Source organism: Halichoeres trimaculatus, unplaced genomic scaffold (assembly GCF_033239565.1).
Source record: "Halichoeres trimaculatus isolate MK-OKI-2021-1 unplaced genomic scaffold, fHalTri1.1 fHalTri1_scaffold_14, whole genome shotgun sequence".
Classification (NCBI taxonomy): domain Eukaryota; kingdom Metazoa; phylum Chordata; class Actinopteri; order Labriformes; family Labridae; genus Halichoeres; species Halichoeres trimaculatus.
In genome coordinates, this window is record NW_027437192.1 from 25,449,409 (window position 1) to 25,469,122 (window position 19,714).

At 40.1% G+C, this 19,714-nt stretch overlaps 1 protein-coding gene across 1 annotated transcript; it reads left to right on the forward strand.

Annotated features, from left to right (window-relative positions):
• The first annotated feature begins 613 nt into the window (after positions 1 to 613).
• LOC141802970 (SH3 domain-binding protein 5-like) lies at positions 614 to 17,472 on the forward strand. The gene is made up of 9 exons (XM_074686808.1): positions 614 to 1,211; positions 1,641 to 1,703; positions 4,908 to 5,036; positions 10,249 to 10,413; positions 10,570 to 10,700; positions 10,968 to 11,010; positions 12,778 to 12,994; positions 13,110 to 13,490; positions 15,694 to 17,472. The coding sequence occupies exons 1-9, from the start codon at positions 1,128 to 1,130 to the stop codon at positions 15,876 to 15,878; spliced, it is 1,398 nt and encodes a 465-aa protein (XP_074542909.1). The 5' UTR covers positions 614 to 1,127; the 3' UTR covers positions 15,879 to 17,472.
• The last annotated feature ends 2,242 nt before the right edge of the window (positions 17,473 to 19,714 follow it).

The window sequence follows — 19,714 nt, forward strand, 5'->3', positions numbered from 1 at the left end:
ACTTATTATTATTATTATTATTGTAAGTTTGAAAATGAATACTTGAATAATGTTTATTGACTCTGACTCTATTTCTTCAAACTTCCTGCAGTCACCTCAATGTGATCCACTGGTCCACTCTTTATTTGCGTTTACAGGAATTCAGTCTGCTGTCTGTCTGACATTGTCATGCCTCTAATTTGACCCTCTCCTCCCTTGAGTTCTCACCACCAGAGGGCGAGCCAAACCGTCCTACAGTTTCAGGCTGTAACTGCGTCAAGCTCACAATAGCCAGGTTTAAAAACACCGGAAAACCGATGTAGTCAAGGAAGTAAAAGCATGGGCTATTTTTACTGGAGGTGTAAGGTTTGGTTATCAGATCGTTGGGTAAAACCTGCGCTTTATGTTGACAACAGCAGGTCAGAAATTAAGTCATAAAACTCAATATCTGTTTGTCATTGTAGAGATCACATGTATAATCATAATTATATAATCACAATTAAGCAAAAGTCTCATATTAAAACTCATGACGGAAACTCACTTTGTGTCGATCGTTTGTTCTGGGCAGATTTCTCACACAGTGAATGAAGTGCTCGCCTCTGCTTGTATCTTTCAGAGTTCATGTGAGTATTCCTGATATGATTCCTGGAGTGTCATCTGTTTAGGAATGGTGAGAGAACCACTCTTTACGGCCTCATTTTAAACTCTAGTGCTCATTTTATAACCCATCACTCCTGTAGCTCAGCAGATCATACTATGCTGGACTCCTCCTAGGGTCTGCCTGTGAGACTTTGAGACTAGACCTGGTCAGACTTTTATCCTGAAAGTCTTGTCAGGAAGCAGTCGTTTGGTTATTGACTTGACTTTAACACTTTCCCTCCCACAGCTCGTCCTCGCTCCCTGAGGTTATGATCCTCCACAGTGTGTGCAGGACCTCAAAGCGTCCAGACGCGCTCCTCTGCAGACAGAGGACTGTCCTGTTTCTTTAAACCCTTTCCCAGCTTGAAGCATGCTCCGTGCTCTGCGTAAAGGTTAGACAGGGCAGATCACTGCTGGACACCCCAGCTGTCCAGCACCCTGGGGTCGGGCTTTGTTGGCAGTGAGGACTCGTCATTTCTTTTTCCAGTAAATCTGAAGAAATCCTGAAAATGGACCCTTTGCAAAATGGGAATAACAATGAAGGAGAGTCTCAGTGTGCTGAGGAGGAAGAGGAGGTGGATCCAAGAATTCAGGTGAGATTCTTTTTTATCACTTTAGACCCATATGTTGTCATTAGTGAAAGTGACATTGAGATGAAAATGGGAGAAACAATAAAAACAGCTCTTAAGTTAAAACAAATATTAATTTACTGTTACTGCTGCAGGAACGATATGTCAATTTAGATCAATCATTGGTCACTCTCCAGTCAAACAATACAATGTGCTGATCTAATAGATTTTGAAGTATCAGTCCCTTTAAAGCTTTCTCATGGCACACACACACACACACACACACACACACACACACACACACACACACACACACACATACACACACACACACACACACACTGATGGCTGAATTCTCAGTAATCTGGTTAACAGAAGTCACACAGTTTAACTCCCCTCTCCTCTCGTCTCTCCCTCTGTCTCCTCATGTCTGCCCATGTTTTGTGTCAACAGGGAGAGCTGGAGAAGTTAAACCAGTCCACAGATGACATCAACCGCTGGGAGAGTGAGCTGGAGGTAAGACGAAACACACCAACCATCAACACTGCTATGGTCATTACCGCCTCTCCCTGCTGGAGTAAACACATCCAGACTTAGCTGAGCCGGACAAACAACCATCTCGAGGAGACTGTGCCTTAATGTGAGACTTAGAATTTCAAGTGTTTGTCTTTAAAAAGTCTGAATCCTTCTAGTGCTGTGGGAAAATAAATCTTATTCACTGCACTGTTTTACGGGTTTGGGGAATTTGCCAAGCAACCCTTGTACAGAAACCATTCACATGGAATGCTTTAAAGGATGGAAATGTAAAGTGTGTGGGAGCTGCCTCTAAAGGAATCTGGAAAAAATGAAGCTGCAGCTGTCACTACCATCCATCAAGGCTGGGGTGCCTGAAACTTGTTGCTCCAAGAGGCACATCTGTAATTTTATGTAATATGTGAATGAGCGCTCTGAATCCCAAGTGTTCTCATTGTTTCCTTCAGCTTACTGAGCCGTCCTTTAAAACACACCCAATGATTTAAAGAGGAAAAAGGCAGTAAAATTAACAACAGAAACATGGAGGGTAGTGTTTTCTCATGGGTTAAACGTGTACTGAAGGGGTTACTGTTCAGCAGAAGTAAAAACACTTTCCTGATGCAGGCAACAGTTTTCCTGAAAGTAGGTCTCTCCACCACAAACCAGCTCTGGAATAATTATAACAACAGAGAGGCAGACGAAGGAGGAGGCAGGATTTACGCAAACACGCCTCAATGTGAAAAGCATCTTAAGATTTTACTCAACTGATTGATTTTAGCTGAAAATGGTTTCTTAAAGATTCTTTAGATTTGTTTTGAGGACATTAACAGCCCATTGCCTGCTTTGGAAAATGCATGCTTTCCATTGCCGGTGGTTATTTTGAGAAATAAATGTTTAAGTACAGACACTGATATAAATATACATAGTCTCATGAAGGGGTAAAAGAGGAAGATGAGGAATGCAAAGCAAAGTGAGGCGGTGTAAAAGTAGGGAACTGAGGAATGTAAATGGTGCCCCTGGCAGGCCACAGGCTGTTTTTCCTGCAGGGCCTGGAGTTGATTAAGGACGATGTGGGGAGAGTCAGAGGATTCATGGAAAGCCCAGGCAGTGAGCTTTAACTTTGTGCTCATATGAGGCGCTCTACACTGTCAACAAACAGCAGCATACATCTCTCTTGTGTCCAGGAGATGTAGAGTTTAATGTTTGGCACAGTCAGACTGAGTGTTGTTGCGACCAGGATAGTTGTGTCCAAGCTTACATGCTGTGTCACTATCTGCGTGCAGGAACAGGAAGACAAGAAACACTGTGATGTCATAGGAAGTTTGCTTCCTGTAGCGCCCTCTCCGTTTTCCTTCTTTTACCATTTGTTGTATTTCGGCGTAAGCTTTAGGAAGAGGATGCAGGTGCTGCCGCCTTTCGATCGACACTTCCCTTTGTAGAGAAAAGACAAGCAAAGAGACAAACTCATTCACAAACACAGCAGACTAAATACGCTCATTACACACAAATGACCTGTCTTAGTAAACTTGCTGAAGAGTTGAGATGATGACAGATTTATTTGAGGAGAAGTCCTCCGCCATGATGGGGTTATACGCTGAATTGCTCAAAAACTGAACTTTTACTCATAACTTCAAAACAATTCCCACCAAAGAAACATTTTCCCCTTAAAGCAACAGGCAACGTAAACAGAGAGAAAGAAAAAATAGAAAACGAAGCTGACTGTCAGCTGCTGTGTGTGCATTGGTCTGTATTTGTGGTGATTGCTGAGTGATGACTTGAATTAGAGGAGCAAATTTCAAGGCACTGGGTCAAATTAAGTCCAGCAAGCAGGAGAGCATGAGCCGTACAGCACAGCACTGTGGGAAAGAAATGATTGAAACTAAACCCATTAATCCATTTTCTAAGTTTTGTGTCTTTAACCTTTCAATAAACGTCTATAAATCGTCTGTCTGCATGTCAGCATTCAAGCTGAGAACGTAAAATTCTTTCAAAATTTAATTTCTTCCATCCTCACTTCTGTTCTTCTTCATTTGTTTCCTTAAAAAAACATAATGCTTTAAGTGCAAAATTCTATTCAGAATGACGTAATATAAATGGAACACCACACCTCCAATAAAGAAAAACATACCAAGAAATATAGAAGTGCATCGAACTCTCTTTATAACCGTAAAATACGACTGCTACGAAGAAAAGTAACTTTTTCTCAACTGTGGGTTGGTGGATGCCAGAGCAAGTGATGAGCATTGACTGCATTAGCAGTATAAGATCTTCAGTCAAGAATTACTTATTTTTAGGGATGGGTACCTTTCACATTTGAAAAGTTATGGTACCGATGCCTGGTACCTAGCAACCAGTATCAGTACTCAACGGTACCAATTTTTGGTACTTTTTTGTGTGTTTATGTGGTAAAAACATCAGTTTTTTAATAATAAAATATATATGTTTTTAATGAAACATATTTATTCTTCAATATATAACCATGTACAGCATGGAAAATCACCTACTCTTTCACTCCCTCACAGTGACAAGGATGCATTTAGGTACCTAAATATGATACCGTTTGATTTTATGTGAGTCAGTGCCCGGTACTTTTGACAGAATTTGGTCGGTACCTTTAAAGTAACCAATTCCTAATTGTGAATACTAAGTAACCCATCCCTACTTATTTTCAAACATAGGAAAAAAATCATCCGCATCGGATGCAAAATTTACATGATTCCTCTCAAGAGCGTTAAAGATGAGCTGACACTTAACGTGTTATTGTCACACATACAGTAAATGTACAGTTTGTTGACATGGTGATGTTCAATGATATTTTCAATCATCTTTTACACATAAATTGACAGTGTTTGAATTGTGTTAAAGCTTTTTTGGAGTGTTCATGTTAGGAAATTAGCATTCAGCTCAGTCAGTTGTGCTAGAGCAAGAATTCATAGATGTGGATGGGAAAGTCACATTAATCTTCTTGGGACCATCATGAATGTTAAAAAAAAAAAATCTGGACCAGGATCATCAAACAGACTGGCAAACTGCTAGCATGGCTAACAACAAAGAAACATCCCAATTTTTCCAAATAATTCTTCCAGTTTTCAAAATTTAGCTGTACAATTAAAAGTTTGCGATGACCAAAGGTTACTTAAATGGATTAATCCATAATATCTGTGTGTGTTTGTGTTTGTGTGTGTCTGTGTGTGTTTGTGTGTTTAGGACTGCCGCCAGCGGTTTCGTGCAGTACTGGTGGAAGCAACAGTGAAGTTGGATGAGCAAGTGAAAAGAATCGGGCGAGCTGTGGACGACTCCAAACCGTATTGGGAAGCCCGTAAAGTAGCAAGACAGGTACAGTAACGCACACACACACACATGCACTCATACACACACATGCACACACATAAACAAACAGAGAATAAGCTGGAGGGACTCTGAGGTCTGCAGAGTGATTGTGAGGGCATGCTCACTGAGGCTTAGCCAAGAGAAGTTTAAAGAGCTCAGCTTATATCTACTTAAAGGGAGCTGTGTCACGTGATGTCTATTTTTACACTGAGTCTAACTTCTGTATCCTAACTGAGACACATACAAGCCCAGAATTTAAAGTGGGAAGGAGACAGAGTGGGAGCGACACTTGTAATCATCATGCAGAAACTTTGTTGTGTTTCCCTCTGTGATTTCAAGTTAAGGCTTGCTGCACTAAACTGGTCTGTCCCCTCTCAAATGGGTCATGTCCTTTACTGTCTGTTTCGTCAGCGCGCTGAGGCTCTGGTCTGATTGGATAGCAGCTCAGGAGTCCAACGCTCCTTACTCTTGGCCAATAATCAAGAAGCTTAGGAGTCATTCATCAGAAGGCTGACATTTGTGTGCAAGAGCTGAGCTGTCAGGCTGAAATAGAGTGTGTATATATATGCAAGTGTGTGTGTGTGTGTGTGTGTGTCCTGTATGTGTCCCGGCTTATCTCTGTCACATTATGACAAACTGCTGTACCTGCCAGTGGCTTCTGCTGACGGCGACACGTGAGAGTCAGGGATTATGGAGGTTTGAGTTTGATAGGACCTGAGTTCACGAGAAAGGATCTGAAGCTCTTGTGTTTCTGTGTGTGTGTGTGTGTGTGTTTGTGAGATCAGGGGTTTTCTGCACTGAAAAGCCGACAAAGTCCTCGGGTTAAACTAGCTTATTGTCTGGTAATGATTTATAGATGTATATTTAATATTTAATACATGACCTACTTTAAAGGGACTCAAATGCTTAGCCTCAGTGACCCCAACAGATCTCTCTCACATACACACACACACACACACTGTACATCACCTACCCCCACCCATAAACCCTGTCTCAGCCCCCCATGTTTCCCTCTACATTCCAGCAGTCTGGATGGGGGTGTATAGGAATTTGCCTCTACTGTCCAATCCTTTGTCTTTTTACCCAGCATTCTCTTCTGCATGGCTGCCCGTCTGGCTGTCTGTCTGTCTGTCTCCTTGTGCCTCTCCCAACCCTGCCTGTTAAGTCACATCCGTCTACCTCGTCACCCTCAAGACAATCTTTAAATGGGATGAGTGTGGAGAGACGAAGGCGTCAGGCGGCGTGACAGACTCTGACACACCAGTGTGAAGTCAGATGAAGTGAGCAAGCATCATGCAGGTCTGAGATGACAGCTCGTCATTGTGTTTCAGACCAGAATCATCATCTTGTTTGCTAGAGAGAGTCAGATCTTGTTGGCTTCATGACATCATATGAAAAACTGGGAACAATACAACATACAGCCTGCATGCAGTCCTGTGCACAGCAGACAACCTGCATCCTCCACTTTCAGTGCTCACTCTCACTAAGGCGCTCAAAATTTGCATTTATTCCTTTGTTATTCACTTTTTTATTTATTTTGATACTTTGCATGTTTTTTATCATCACTGTGACTTGTCAGCTTTGCACTGTCAACACTATGAACAAACACCTACTCTGCATGTGACAGGAAGTATGATGTTGCTGTGATCAGGAAGCTTGAGTCAAAAGAAGCACTTTCTGTGCCCTCTTAAAGAAAACAACCACTGATGGATGACACTAACAATATTTTCTCTTCTCCTCACCCATGTTTTGTTTTCCTCATCAAATATCCATCATCCTCCTTCTGTTAGCTCTGCACTCCCTCTCATCTCCGGGCCTGGGAAATGGGTCAGATGAGTGACAAAGAGGAGGGATTCGTCTTCGCTGGTCAAACTAACAGATTAGACGCAGGGCGACTGTTATCCTCTTTCCTCTGTATCTCAGAGCGAGCGCCACAAACCTTGATATCATATCTAACCAAGGCAGCACTCAGATATCACAACAACACTGACACAGAAGATGCCAGCTCTCAGGTGTCCACGATACGAGAGAGGAGATGCAGACCTCTGCTGCTGACGTCACTCTGTGACCTTTTATCATAAACATGGCTGACGGGGGCAGGGGATCATGTTGCAGGGGTTAATGTAAGGGGGGGGGGGGGGGGGGGGGGGTGAGAAAATGAGTGTAACAGCTGAGAGAACTACACCAACCTTTAGGAGTCAGTCGGTCGTGTCAAAGCTGTTAATGTAAAGGTGCTGCTGGTTGCAGTGAGCACACAGAAAGTTTCCACCCAGCACTGTGACACATTCCCTTTAGCTATCTGACATAAACCGTGGTAAAAACAACACATTTTTATAGCTTAGTGTATTGCTCACTAACTGGGTAGCCTACTCATCAATGAACACATGCTTACAGTACATGACTAAATGCTAAAGTATTAGCACGTGCTAACCTCTGTGCAGTATAAAGAAAGTTTCTTTTTTGTGCAACCCTTACCCAACAATTCACAGGATGATTAGTTGTCAAAAACTCATAGTTCAGATGTAAATATTTATGAATAGGGGAGAACGGGGCAATGTGAGACAGTGGCTAATGTGAGACACCCCCTGTATCCTGGCAACAGATCATATTTGTGGTCATCTGACCATTATGTTTTCAAGCCCCTTACATTTCCCCTTGGCCATGAAGGAGAGGGAATCATGAGAGAAAACTCATAGAAAAAACTTATATCATATGTGTTGATGAACTGTCAACATATAAAACCATGTGGTGATGCTAGCTGTAGATCAGTCTGAATTGCTAGGAGAGGTTGTTTTTTTAAAAAATTGTGGCAGTGGGGTAAAGTGAGACAGTGATCAGATAATTCTTTAGGTCAACTAAGACCAACTGATGTTGCCACAAACCTAAAACTTATAGTAATGAATTGTCAACTGTAGGTAGAGATTGGTTTGGCAGCTTCTTAGCACATCTCCATCTCTCTGTCCGAACTCCAGAGGCAACATCCCTGGAAAGGGCTCCAGCCTTCAATAAAACTACAGTTGGGGAGTTCTTTGGGCCATTGTTAGCTTGTGATTGAGAAAATGGTCCACAGGTGTGATACATTTTTATTGTCCTCTACAGGAAATTTGTTGCCACTGTCTGTACAAAGGAACACACCAAGCCAAAAAAGGCGTTTTCAAAGCAGAAATTAACCTATTTACAGCCTGGTTCAAAAAACCTCTCCTGTCTGAGTCACTAATTTTACTACCAGCACCCACTGTACGGGGGGTGGATTTTTTTCTAACTCGGCCGTTCAGATGATATTAAGATCGCGAGCTCCCCCAATAAGAGGCACAGCTGAGGGTCACGTGACGTACAGGCGCCCTATGGTTGTAGGCGAAGCCCTTGCCACTACCAATATGGCTGCTATAGCCGATGTGATTCATTTTCTGTTTCAGAAACAGACTGGTGAGACTACGTCCATGTTTTATACAGTCTATGGGTCTGTCTCAGTATACCCTTAAGCTGGGGTAGAGTAAGACATGAGACCACTTTTTTATTTTACATCAATCGTATTTTCACTGCCCTTCATACCGAATACGCTCTGATGATTTCCAATGCCAGGAAACATCCTAAATGAATGGGAAATGTGTAAATTTTACTGAAACATCATTTCAGCCAGCTTAGAGCGGAGCAAATGTAAATGTAAAAAAAGACTGAAAAAAAAAACACGCTAACACATGGGCAGAGTTTTTTTTTCCTCTTTGCTGTACTCACTTTGCAAACACTGCTGAAGAAGTGCATTTGGAGTCCAGACAATTCACATATGAAGTCGTGAAAGGGTTAAAACATGAACACACAGGACCAATTCATGTCTAAAAATGCCGATTTAGGTGCAACAATGTCACAATAATCTATTCAAATGCTCCAGAATAATGTACCAGACCAGAAAGTTTGTTTTTACTGTCGAGCACGGCCAGCACTAACAATACAGCTAAAACAGAGACGTACTGACAGACTTACAGGGAGCGTTATAAAATGTCAAAGGGTCACACAGCATTTACAACAGCTGATTCCCCTCCACTCTAAAGGAAATGTGTCCCATCGAACTGTACAAAATGTACTCTGGTCCCATAAAGCTGTTAAAGCAGCAGAGGTAAAGTGTCGGCAGGACGGCATGTTGTTGCATAACTCTGAGCAGCTCTGACACAAGTAAAATGATCTGCCTGATAACGTGGAGTGTAACTCACCACAGATGTGTGACCATAAGACGGTTGAGATGGAGTAGGCATAAGTAGTAAGTAAGAAGACAAATCCAGAAAGTAACACCTTTATCAATTTACACTATTGTCTATAAAGTTATAACAAATTATTTTCTTTGTCTTCTCATGAAGTGATTGTGATTCGTGAAGGTTAATGGTTAAAGTTTTGAGAAAGAGACACGATTACTTTTTGAAGACATTTTCACAGTCCTCTCATATGAATAGGTGGAAAATATTTTATACCAACTCTAAGGACAACAGTGTTTAATCAATTTCTCATATATCAACATATTTGTAATATGTGTCTTTCCCACAGTCTCAGCTCCTCTGCTGTCTTTAAGTTTTGTTTTTATGCCTTAGATATTTTACTTTTCAAAACTGACAAAGTTAGCAGTTATGGTGTATCCCTCACAACGAGTAGAAGACGTTGACGTTTGAGTTGTGCTAAATTTAATCACGTTCTCAAAAGTATTTCAATTAAAAAACAGTTTAATAGGTAATTCATGTTCTAGGAAATCTAATTGTAGTTTCTGTGATTGCTTGTGCTTGGTGCCCAGCCAATCTTCTGACCTTTAAGTCACGCCAGTCGGAGTGGAGAGAGTGGGTGCAAATATTTCCAGCATGATGGGAATAATCCTCCTATTGACTGTGACAGTAGGAAGGAAGAGCCCACTGACAGTGTGTCAGATTTGTTTGGTGACAAAGCTTCTGTTTGTTTATTAAATCAAGAAACGGTTGTCTTTCTATGAGGGTGTGTTTGTATGTGTGTGTGTTGGCTGTCAGGAAGAATCAGCCATGGTTTCCCTGGAGGAAACGTAGCTCAGAAATTCACACAGACATGGAGGAATTATGTGAGGACAAACACTAAACGAAGATGAATAAGGTTGTGTTTGCTTTAAAGCGGATCTTTTAACATCCATCATTTATTGCTAAAGGTTTCATTTTAATGTGGCACTTGCATGTTCACTGCTGTAATGAGTCATCTCTCTGAACCACAGGCGCAGATTGAGGCCCAGAAAGCCACCCAGGAGTTCCAGAGGGCGGTTGAGATACTTCGAGCCGCCAAAGAGACCATCGCCCTGGCTGAGGAGAGGCTGCTGGAGGAGGACAGTCGCCAGTTTGACTCCGCCTGGCAGGAGATGCTCAATCATGCCACACAGAGGGTACATACATGATGCAAGAGAGCTGAAATATACTCAAGTTATTGAGTGGGAAGTGGCAGATGGTAGAAAAAGTAAAAACAGACAAAGGCAGTGAGATTGCTCTGGGAGTTGCAATCTTTTTCCTCAGTTTAATGAAGTTTTCCAAATGGTTTTTAGGTGATGGAGGCAGAGCAGGCCAGAACCCGCAGCGAAGCAGAGCACAGAAAAACAGCAGCGAACTACAACTCCTGTATCAGCCACATGAAGCAGCTCGAGAAGAAACTAAAGCGCACCATCAACAAATCCAGGTTTGTGCTCTCCTCCTTCCCCTGGATATTTCTTTTTCTTTCCCCTGCTCAGGCCTCTCAGTGTGTCAGCTTGAGAAAGTGGGGCTACATTCATGTCATCTGATGCAGTCCAGATGTTTCATGTGTGGATTTTGCAATGTTGGGGTGTGCTCCCTGTGTAAGAGCCAAGGAATGTGACTGCTCACAGAGGAGTGTTATTCTTCTTGTGACAGAGAGAAAAGTTTTTCCCTCCAACTCTCAGTTGTTCTTCTTTGTCTCTCTCTGCAGGCCGTACTTTGAACTGAAAGCAAAGTATTACCTACAGCTTGAGGTATGTATGCTGGTCGGCTTTTAGCTATTTCACTTCAGGGGTGTTTTTGACTGATTTTCATTCTTATGTCTATCTACTGGAGTCAGGCTCACAGTGTAAAAAGTCCTGCAGATATTGCAGATGTTTTCTGTGTTTCTTACACTGAGCAATGCAAACCCATAGCATGGCTTGAAAACCCTTTAAACTATTTCACCTTAGACATGTCCTGCAAAAGACTACACCCCCAGCAGCAAAAAGGGCATCCCAAACATTGGTGCAGGGCCTGATCTGGATAAGGATATAAAGATGTAACAGTTTGTTTAAAGAATCCTTTAAGCTGAGCTTTTTAAGTTGAGCCAGGCTACAACTGAAAAAAGTAGCACAGGGTGGTGGCATGTGCTCACAGTGCATCCTGGTTCATGTAGACCCTGCTAGCTTACTCTGGGAGCTGTAGAACTAGTTTTCTTAGTCAGTAAAGCCCAGAGTTTTCTTTTGTTGCCTCAATACATCAGATTTACTGTCAACACTTAGTCAAACACCTCATTAAATGTGCTGGAAAATTTTCCCTTGGTTTATTTAAGGTGAAGCTCAGTAGTTCATGCATTTGAACACACACTGCCTCCAGGTGTAGACTGATATTTACTGACATTCAGATTTGATAACTCTGTACTGTGATGAGGTTGTTAAACTCTGTCAGCTGTCTATCTAGTATCATCATTTGGTCAACATTGGAAGTGGCTTACATGCATGCAGATCATATTAGCATTAAATAAGCTTCAGATGTGCTTTCTTAAGGGTTATTAAGCTAATGGTATGCTAACATGTTAAACCACTTAGGACTAGAGATAGACCGATATAAGTTTTTCAGGGCCGATACCGATTATTTGGAGTCGATTTAAAGCTGATAGTAATTTGCAGTCAAAGTGAAAATATTGGTGTCAAAATTTTGAATAATACAAACTCCAAAACTTAATTGCATTCAAATACTTTCAAGCACATGTTTATTAAATAGATCCCAGGCTTAGAAACATGTTTTATAAAGTTAAATGAAAAAATAAAAAAATAAATAGCTAAAGTTTTCTACAGCAAATAAAGTTTTCCAAAATTTCAATGTAACTGCAATAACTGTAATAACTGCACTGCTGATTGGCTGTTTCCCAAGCCATGGCTCTGCTTGTAACCAATCAGATGGTACTGTGGGTGGGACAGTGCTGGGGACTGAGTAGTGACTGCATCAGAGCTGCAGCAACACAGTTTCAAATTTGTTTCTTATCTGCCGTGAGATTAAAAAAAAGGCTGATGCCGATATGCCTCAAAATACCAAATATCGACCCTGATAATCAGCCCGGCCGTCAATCGGTCTATCCCAACTTAGGACTGACTGAAAACCTGCATTTAAGCATTGTTATTATGAGTCTATTTATGTAAGCATTTAGCTCCTATAAATCCTAAACATGTATTTATCTTAGTAAATAAAAATATAGCACAGTCTCGAGAATTGACAGAAAAACTCACATCATATCAACTGTATTTGTTCGGTTACTCTTAATATAAGCCCCATTGACCTGACAAGTCTCAATAAATTAGTCTCAGTTTATAATATTAAAAAATAAGGACTTGTTGATTTGAGTGGGTGACAATGGTGTCTGATACAGCAAGTAAAATTTCAAAGAGAAGTTTCTTGGAACAAAATTTTACACTTATTCACAGAGATTTAACAGGAAAATGTAAACATATTTGCGTATAGTTTTGTGTGTTTACTATGTGACTGTGTTTGTAATTTTGTAGCAACTCAAACGCCTTGTGGACGAGCGCCAGGCCAAACTTGTAGTAGCCAAAGCAGAATATCGCTCCGCACTACGCAACCTGGAGAGCATCTCTGAAGAGATCCATGCCCAGCGACGGTCTCTCGCCATGGGGACCAGAGGACAGGGTGTTGGTGCTGAAGGAGATGGAGACAATGAGGACATCGCCAACTTTAAGATGGAGTCAGACGGTCTGTCCAGTGAGTACATTTAAAGTCTGTAGAATCATCCCCGTCATCCACATTGTAAGTTTTTTGTTTGTTTCGTCAGAGCATCCAAGCGTCTGCGTGCTTAATGTGTGTATGTGTGTTACAGTGGTGTCCGTCTCTATTGACGAAGAGGGCAGTCCCAATAGCAGCTCAGAAGAAGACACCGACACTCACTCCACCTCCTCTCCACGAGCTGTGCCTTCCTCACCCTCCACGTCCTCCTCCCATCCCTCCATGACCGTCACATCTCCCCTGGACATGCCCTGCCCTTACCCCTCCTCCTCACTCTATGCACCAGGCTCGTACCTTTCCTCCCCTCCCTCATCCTCTGTCCTCTCCACCTCCTGTCCCAGTGGCCTGGAGTCAGTGAACCCCTGTGGCTCTCATGACCCAGACCTGTTGTGTGATTCTGGGAATACGTCACCTCTCCTGGGCCCTCGTAGCCAGTGCAGTGGAGCTTCCTCTCCAGACTGCGACCAGGAGAGAGGTGTGTGTCACATTGTGGTGTGTTAATACTTTTGATGATACCCTCCATCCTCTGTGTTGAAATGGTTTATAATGTTTGTAAGCTGCCAGTTAAAACATATAGTCCCACGTGTTTTAACCTGTTTACATTTAAATGAGGGGAAACAGCCAGCTAAAATACTCATAAATATGTGCTCCATAAATCTGGATTAGTAGTAAGTTAAAATATTATTGCTCTCAGGGAGTGAATAGTACACTGTTATTTATTTGTCAAATAGAGATGCTTTATACCAAATCAGAACTTTATTTTATAACACTTTTAGTAAATGATCATTAAAACAGGTCTTCCTTTATTTCTGTGCATAGGTTTTATGTCAAACCTGGCAACTGTGAGGTTATAACAAGGCTTAAGGAAGTCACTGCCTCTTGCTGATATACACTAAGACCAAAAAAATTACAGAGGTACCAATAAAACTACAAAATAATCAAAAACTACACACAAGAATATGGTATTGGTGGACTTTCATGATGTTTTGAAATAAGAACAAAGCAGGGTCAGTTTTACCTCAGTGCTCTGCTCACTTGTGATTGGCTGATCAGGTAGTGAATGTAGATACTGTGAGTGAGTCTTTAGTAAGTCTGCTTTCTACGGTTGTTTTTTACAACTTCTTACTATAGCTAAGATTTCCAACATCTGAATCTATTTTTGTTAAAAAAAATACAGAATGTATGTTGGTCTAAGGCTGCACAGTGGTGCAACAGTTAGTGCAGCAGCTGTGTGGAGTTTGCATGTTCTCCCTGTGCATGCGTGGGTTCTCTCCAGGTACTTGGGCTTCCTCCCACAGTCCAAAAACATGCTCACCAGGTTAATTGGTCACTCTAAGTTGTCCCTAGGTGTGAGTGTGTGAATGGTTGTCTATGGCTGTTTTCCAAACCTCCTACTACACTAGCAGCGCCTACTATTTTGGCTGAAATCCAGTAGTAGTAGTCAGTATGCAAAAACTTGCAAAATCTGCAGTATACTAAAAATCCCTGGATGTCCTACCAATCAAGGAAAAATTCTCAGTATTCAATAGTCTAGTCTACTTGGCATACTGTTTCCCACAATGCACAGCGCTAACTCTATTTAAGTATGTGGTGGCAGGTTTTGGTGAATTACTGCCATCTACTGGAATTAAACAGCAATATAATTACAGCACAACACTAACAACGGTCCATAAGACAAAAGTGAAGTGATGCAAAGAAACACCCGTAAATCTTTTTACTTCCAGTCGTAAAAGAGGTGTTTACTTCTACATATTTATTAGCCCATATAAACCACTCATGTTTTAAACCATATCCATATAGAAGTGGTTTTCATCAGCTGTAAAAAATAAAAATCCCTTCCAGATTTATTTTCAGTTAACGATATAACTTTTGGTTAGAATTAGGTTAGATTAGAAATCAAGAATGATGATTCTGTTTGATATGATTAACAAAATAACCAAATGCCAAGATCTGCCAGTTGCTTGTTTTGTATATTTATATTAAAGGCAAAAAACCCAACATCATCTGTAGCTCCACCTTCAGAGACTTGAAACCAGAATAGTATACTACAAAACAAACCCAACAGCTCAGTCATACTTCAGACTACAAGCAAAAACAGTAGGTCGTATGTAGTGCCTACTACATACTACATTCACATGTAGTTTGTCTGGTTTGGAAAACTGTCTCTGCGATTGACTGGTGACCAGTCCAGGGTGTACCCCGCCTCTCACCCAATGACAGCTGGGATAGGCTCCAGCCAGCCGCGACCTTGAACAGGATAAGGGGTTCGGGAAATGAATGAATGAATGAATGTTGATCTAAATCTTAGTAGAGTTGTATCTGCTCAAAGTGTTTTAAATTTAATTAAGTTTCATATATTCAGTTTTAATGTATCTATTATGGATTGCACAATTTTACAGTTTTGATAATTATAAACAAAAACTGTTGTGGTGAAAGAAAATACAGAGGTAGGCAATAAGTTAGCTTGGCTGTTAAACCATAGTCCACATGTACAGATGCTGGGCTCTCGCCAAGTTCAAATACAAAGTTCACAAGCTAAAACCTCTAGTGAGACTGTCTTTTATAGAAAGTTACTACTTTTTAGGCTGAGTTTCTGTCAGTTTAGTTAATTATTTGTGCATCCTGTACTTTTAACACCCATGTTAACTCACCGTTGCTTTTCTCTGTGTTTGTTGTAGGTGACAGAGCAGAAGGAGCTGAGGCCACACTAGAAGCTGGTCTGAACAAGCTAACTTTGACTGTATCACAGAAACAAGATGAGGACTCTGGGGATGAACAAGACAGCCCAGACCTCCCTTACATGGACTCTGAAATTTCCTCTTCAAGCCCCGCCACAACCATCCTGTTGTTGAACAGTGTCTGAAGAGCATTAGTCCGACCTTAAACTCTCACCATGTGCAGCTTCAAGCCTCAAACTGACCTGTGGCACAAAACATGGAGCAGGAGTGAAGAAAGAAGAGCTGCAACCTTTTATCTCCATATCGTCTGAACATCAAATTGTGTCAAATAATAGGTGTTACACAGGAAGTGTATTATGGATACTCATGTTATCATTGAAAAAGTTAACTATGAACTTGTGTATGTTAAACAAACGTGTGCAGGTACGGGAGTATTGGTGTCAGTTGTGGTGGTGCTATTTAAAACTTCATTTCCCACAAATCCACAACCTTCTTAATGATAAATGTCATTAATCTAAATTAACCTTCTCCATTTGAAGACAGAAAACAAGTTAGACAGTATTGTGCCATAAAAACATGTTGCATATCAAGATTGTCCGTTTTCCTAACAATGGTGTAGCTACTCTTCAGCTTTTTTTTTGTGATGCGTCAGTTAACGATTTGATGTTAATTATTGGCATCAGTGAGAGATGTTTTGTATTACTGTGAAAATTTAACCTGCATTCTGGAAATGAATCTCCAGATGTGGGTCAGCTCCTGAAAAGAAAAAAACGGCAGGATGTGAGATCATGTCTCATTCTGTTTTGATCACTGAGCTCCTCCCCTAACACTTTAACTGGTGTTTGAATGAAATGTAGGATGTGGAGTCTGTGGTTGTGGTTGTGAGAAAGTAGTTCAGAAGGAAAAAAAAAAGAGTGTAATCTGCACTTTGAGCACTAAACTAAAGAAGAGACTTTCTTCAGATGTGACTGAAACTTTGAGACAACAATGGTCTTCCATTTGGATCTGTAAATATTGAGTAAATGTGTGTCTGAGTGCAGTCTAGCCACTGATGTGGTCATTGTAGCGTTAAATGAATGCCTTTTTGTTTAGTGTGTCTTTGTGTATTAGAGTCAAACTTAAAGACCCTGTAGTACAAATATTCTATATTTATACTTCTGTATTCTTGTATATGAACAATGTTTTTATTGTTGCATAACATAACAAAGCAATAAATGTGCCACACTATGCCAAATATACAAGCCCTCAGATGTGCACTGGTTTGTTCTTTTGAATGCTATCTCAAATAAGAACCAAAGGATGTGTTTACTTTGAATAAAGGGATAAGATCACTATGATTTCTTAAAAAGGTTTCAGACATGAATACAGAGTAGACATGCCAGCTGTGCCATACTGCGTAAAAGAGTAAAATGGTGAGTAGATGAAGTTTTTAAATTAAAACTCATTGTGACAGCATAGTGCTCTGGAAAGCCACTCTGTCCAAGGCTCCACCACTCTTTCTTCCATAATGTGCAGCCATGGTCAAAAGATGGAGCAATGCAAAAACATTTGAGAGGCTGGCTTTAAATCTGGAACAAACTGCTTTAGATTTGACAAAATAATTAGATTTGTTAATCAAAGTCCATCCTCTCTGAAACCGCGCTCTTTGTGCTGCCCGGGGGAATTTTATAACATCTGTTTTGTTTTTAATCTGTTTATGTTTTTCTATTTGTTTATAGGGTCAAGTTCCTTCTATATTTTCACTGGATAAATAAATCCCACAGTTCTGTTATGGAAATTGCAACACTAATTTTCTATTTCAGGTACATGAAAGGATCTAAAGTTATTCCTGTAAATCAATCAATAACAATACCTGATGATAATAGGGTCAAAACGTTATAACATTGGTCATTCTTTAGAAATTTCTTGGAATAAACTTAGACACTGTACAGTATGTAACAAGACTATTAGCAAGAGATTTGAAATGCTAGAGAAACTATAACAAACAGCAAAGATCTGTCTCACCATAAAGCTCCTCCTGCAAACAAGCTCTCTCAGCTCCTTGTTTTGACCAGTATCAAGAATAAACAGCTGCCTGCGCTGTGGGAACTACTTGAGATACTTCAATTAGTATCATCAACTCAATGTTTCCATAACAAACAAATGAAAACAAATTGGTATGTTCAAAAAAGAATACAGAAAATTTTTCTTTCAAATTGTACACAAACAATCTTACTCTTCAATTTGTTAAAAACTAAGGTTACTGCAAGTGTGTTGACCAGATTGATACGTATTTATCTTTACTTCTTCTTTTTCATCTGTAGCTGTGTTAGAACCTATGTTTAAGACTCTTAGTTTATAGTCTGATGCATGAGCTGATGTGAGTTATTTGCAGAATATCAGTCAGTCTGAAGACCACTGATGTATGATGTCTAAAATTAAATTACTGCATAGTGAGTATCTCTGTTGCTTTAAATATTACAGAAGGTATGACAGTTACACCTTATTCCTTTAGGTTTTTGTTTAGTTTAGTTCAGTTTTGTTTAGAAGATCAATAACTCATTATTACCATTTTGACACAGATATTGCCTTCTGATATCTGACAGACTAACAGACTAAGATAAATATTGAACTGGAAAATCTAATCCAGTCATTTAAAAACATGTTTCTCGTGATGATGATAAAACCAGTCTAACAAGAAATTCATACTCTCAGTAGGCTGTTTAGTTAGTCCTGCAGAATGTCCTCTGTCAATGCAAACTGTGATTAGATATTTATTTAACATCCTTCTTTATTAAAAAAGTCCCATGAACCAACTTTCCTGTCTTGTGTCTTGTGTCTCGCAGCAGTAACTGTGCACTGAACACACACACACACACACACACACACACACACACACACACACACACACACACACACACACACACACACACACACTGTTTTATGTCCTGTTGGCTGCTCAGCTGTTGCTCTGTTATTTCATGACTTCAGGTAATGTTCTGAGTCCCCCACCTGACACAGTTCAGTAAAGGGTCATTTCTCCTACTGAGTTCTTCTGTCCTCTCCTCTGCCTGCTGCACATGTTGCTTGCAGCTTGCTGAGAGTTAGTTGAGCTGGATCCTGTTAACTACAGTCTTACAGAGCAGATTTGAAACAGAGTCAAAGTGAACATATACTGTAAAATACTGACATCTAGTGCCAGGTTTGGGTTTTATACACTCCATTTTGTAAAAAGGAACTTCACCTTTTGCATCAAGGTCTTGTTGTATGAACCTGTTACTCACTGTTTTAGTTGATATATATATATATATATATATATATATATATATATATATATATATATATATATATATATATATATATATATATATATATATATATATATATATATATATATATATATATATATATACACACACACACACAACAGTATCAGTTATAGCATGTTACATGTAAACACAGAAACTTGTGATCATGTGGTGTAATTTTCTAATGATAAGCTAATTTAATTCGGCTTATCTGTAGCCTTAAGCCTTTCTCTTTTTTTTTATTTTCTTTCTTTCTTTTTTTTTTTTTTTTTTTTTGCTGCTTTGGGTTTTCCTGTAGGAAAGACAGTATGTAAACTCTTTGTTTCCTTTATTTTTGGCATGAATTGGTCAAAAATGTGGTCTGATCTTACTCTCACCTCTCAAACAATTACATCTTTTTGTGGTATTAATTTAAGAAGACTGTTTGTGCTGGGACTTAGAGATACTGAGATCAGGATTCACAAACCTGTTCGTGTCCCGTTCACTCTTTTCACCTTCAGCCCCCATGGATGTATGTAACACTGCTGATGGCTTCTTCCAAAATCAATTACTGACCCACCCTGCAGATTGTTATGTCTCAGGTCAGATGGTTAATTGACTAATTAAACAGGGTTTACCTCATTATTTTGCAGCCTAAACTGACAAAGAAGTGCAGGAAACTGCATGACTGTATAATGTTCAATTAAAAATTGATAGACTTAAAAAAAAAAGGGAGTATTGAATGTATATTCAGT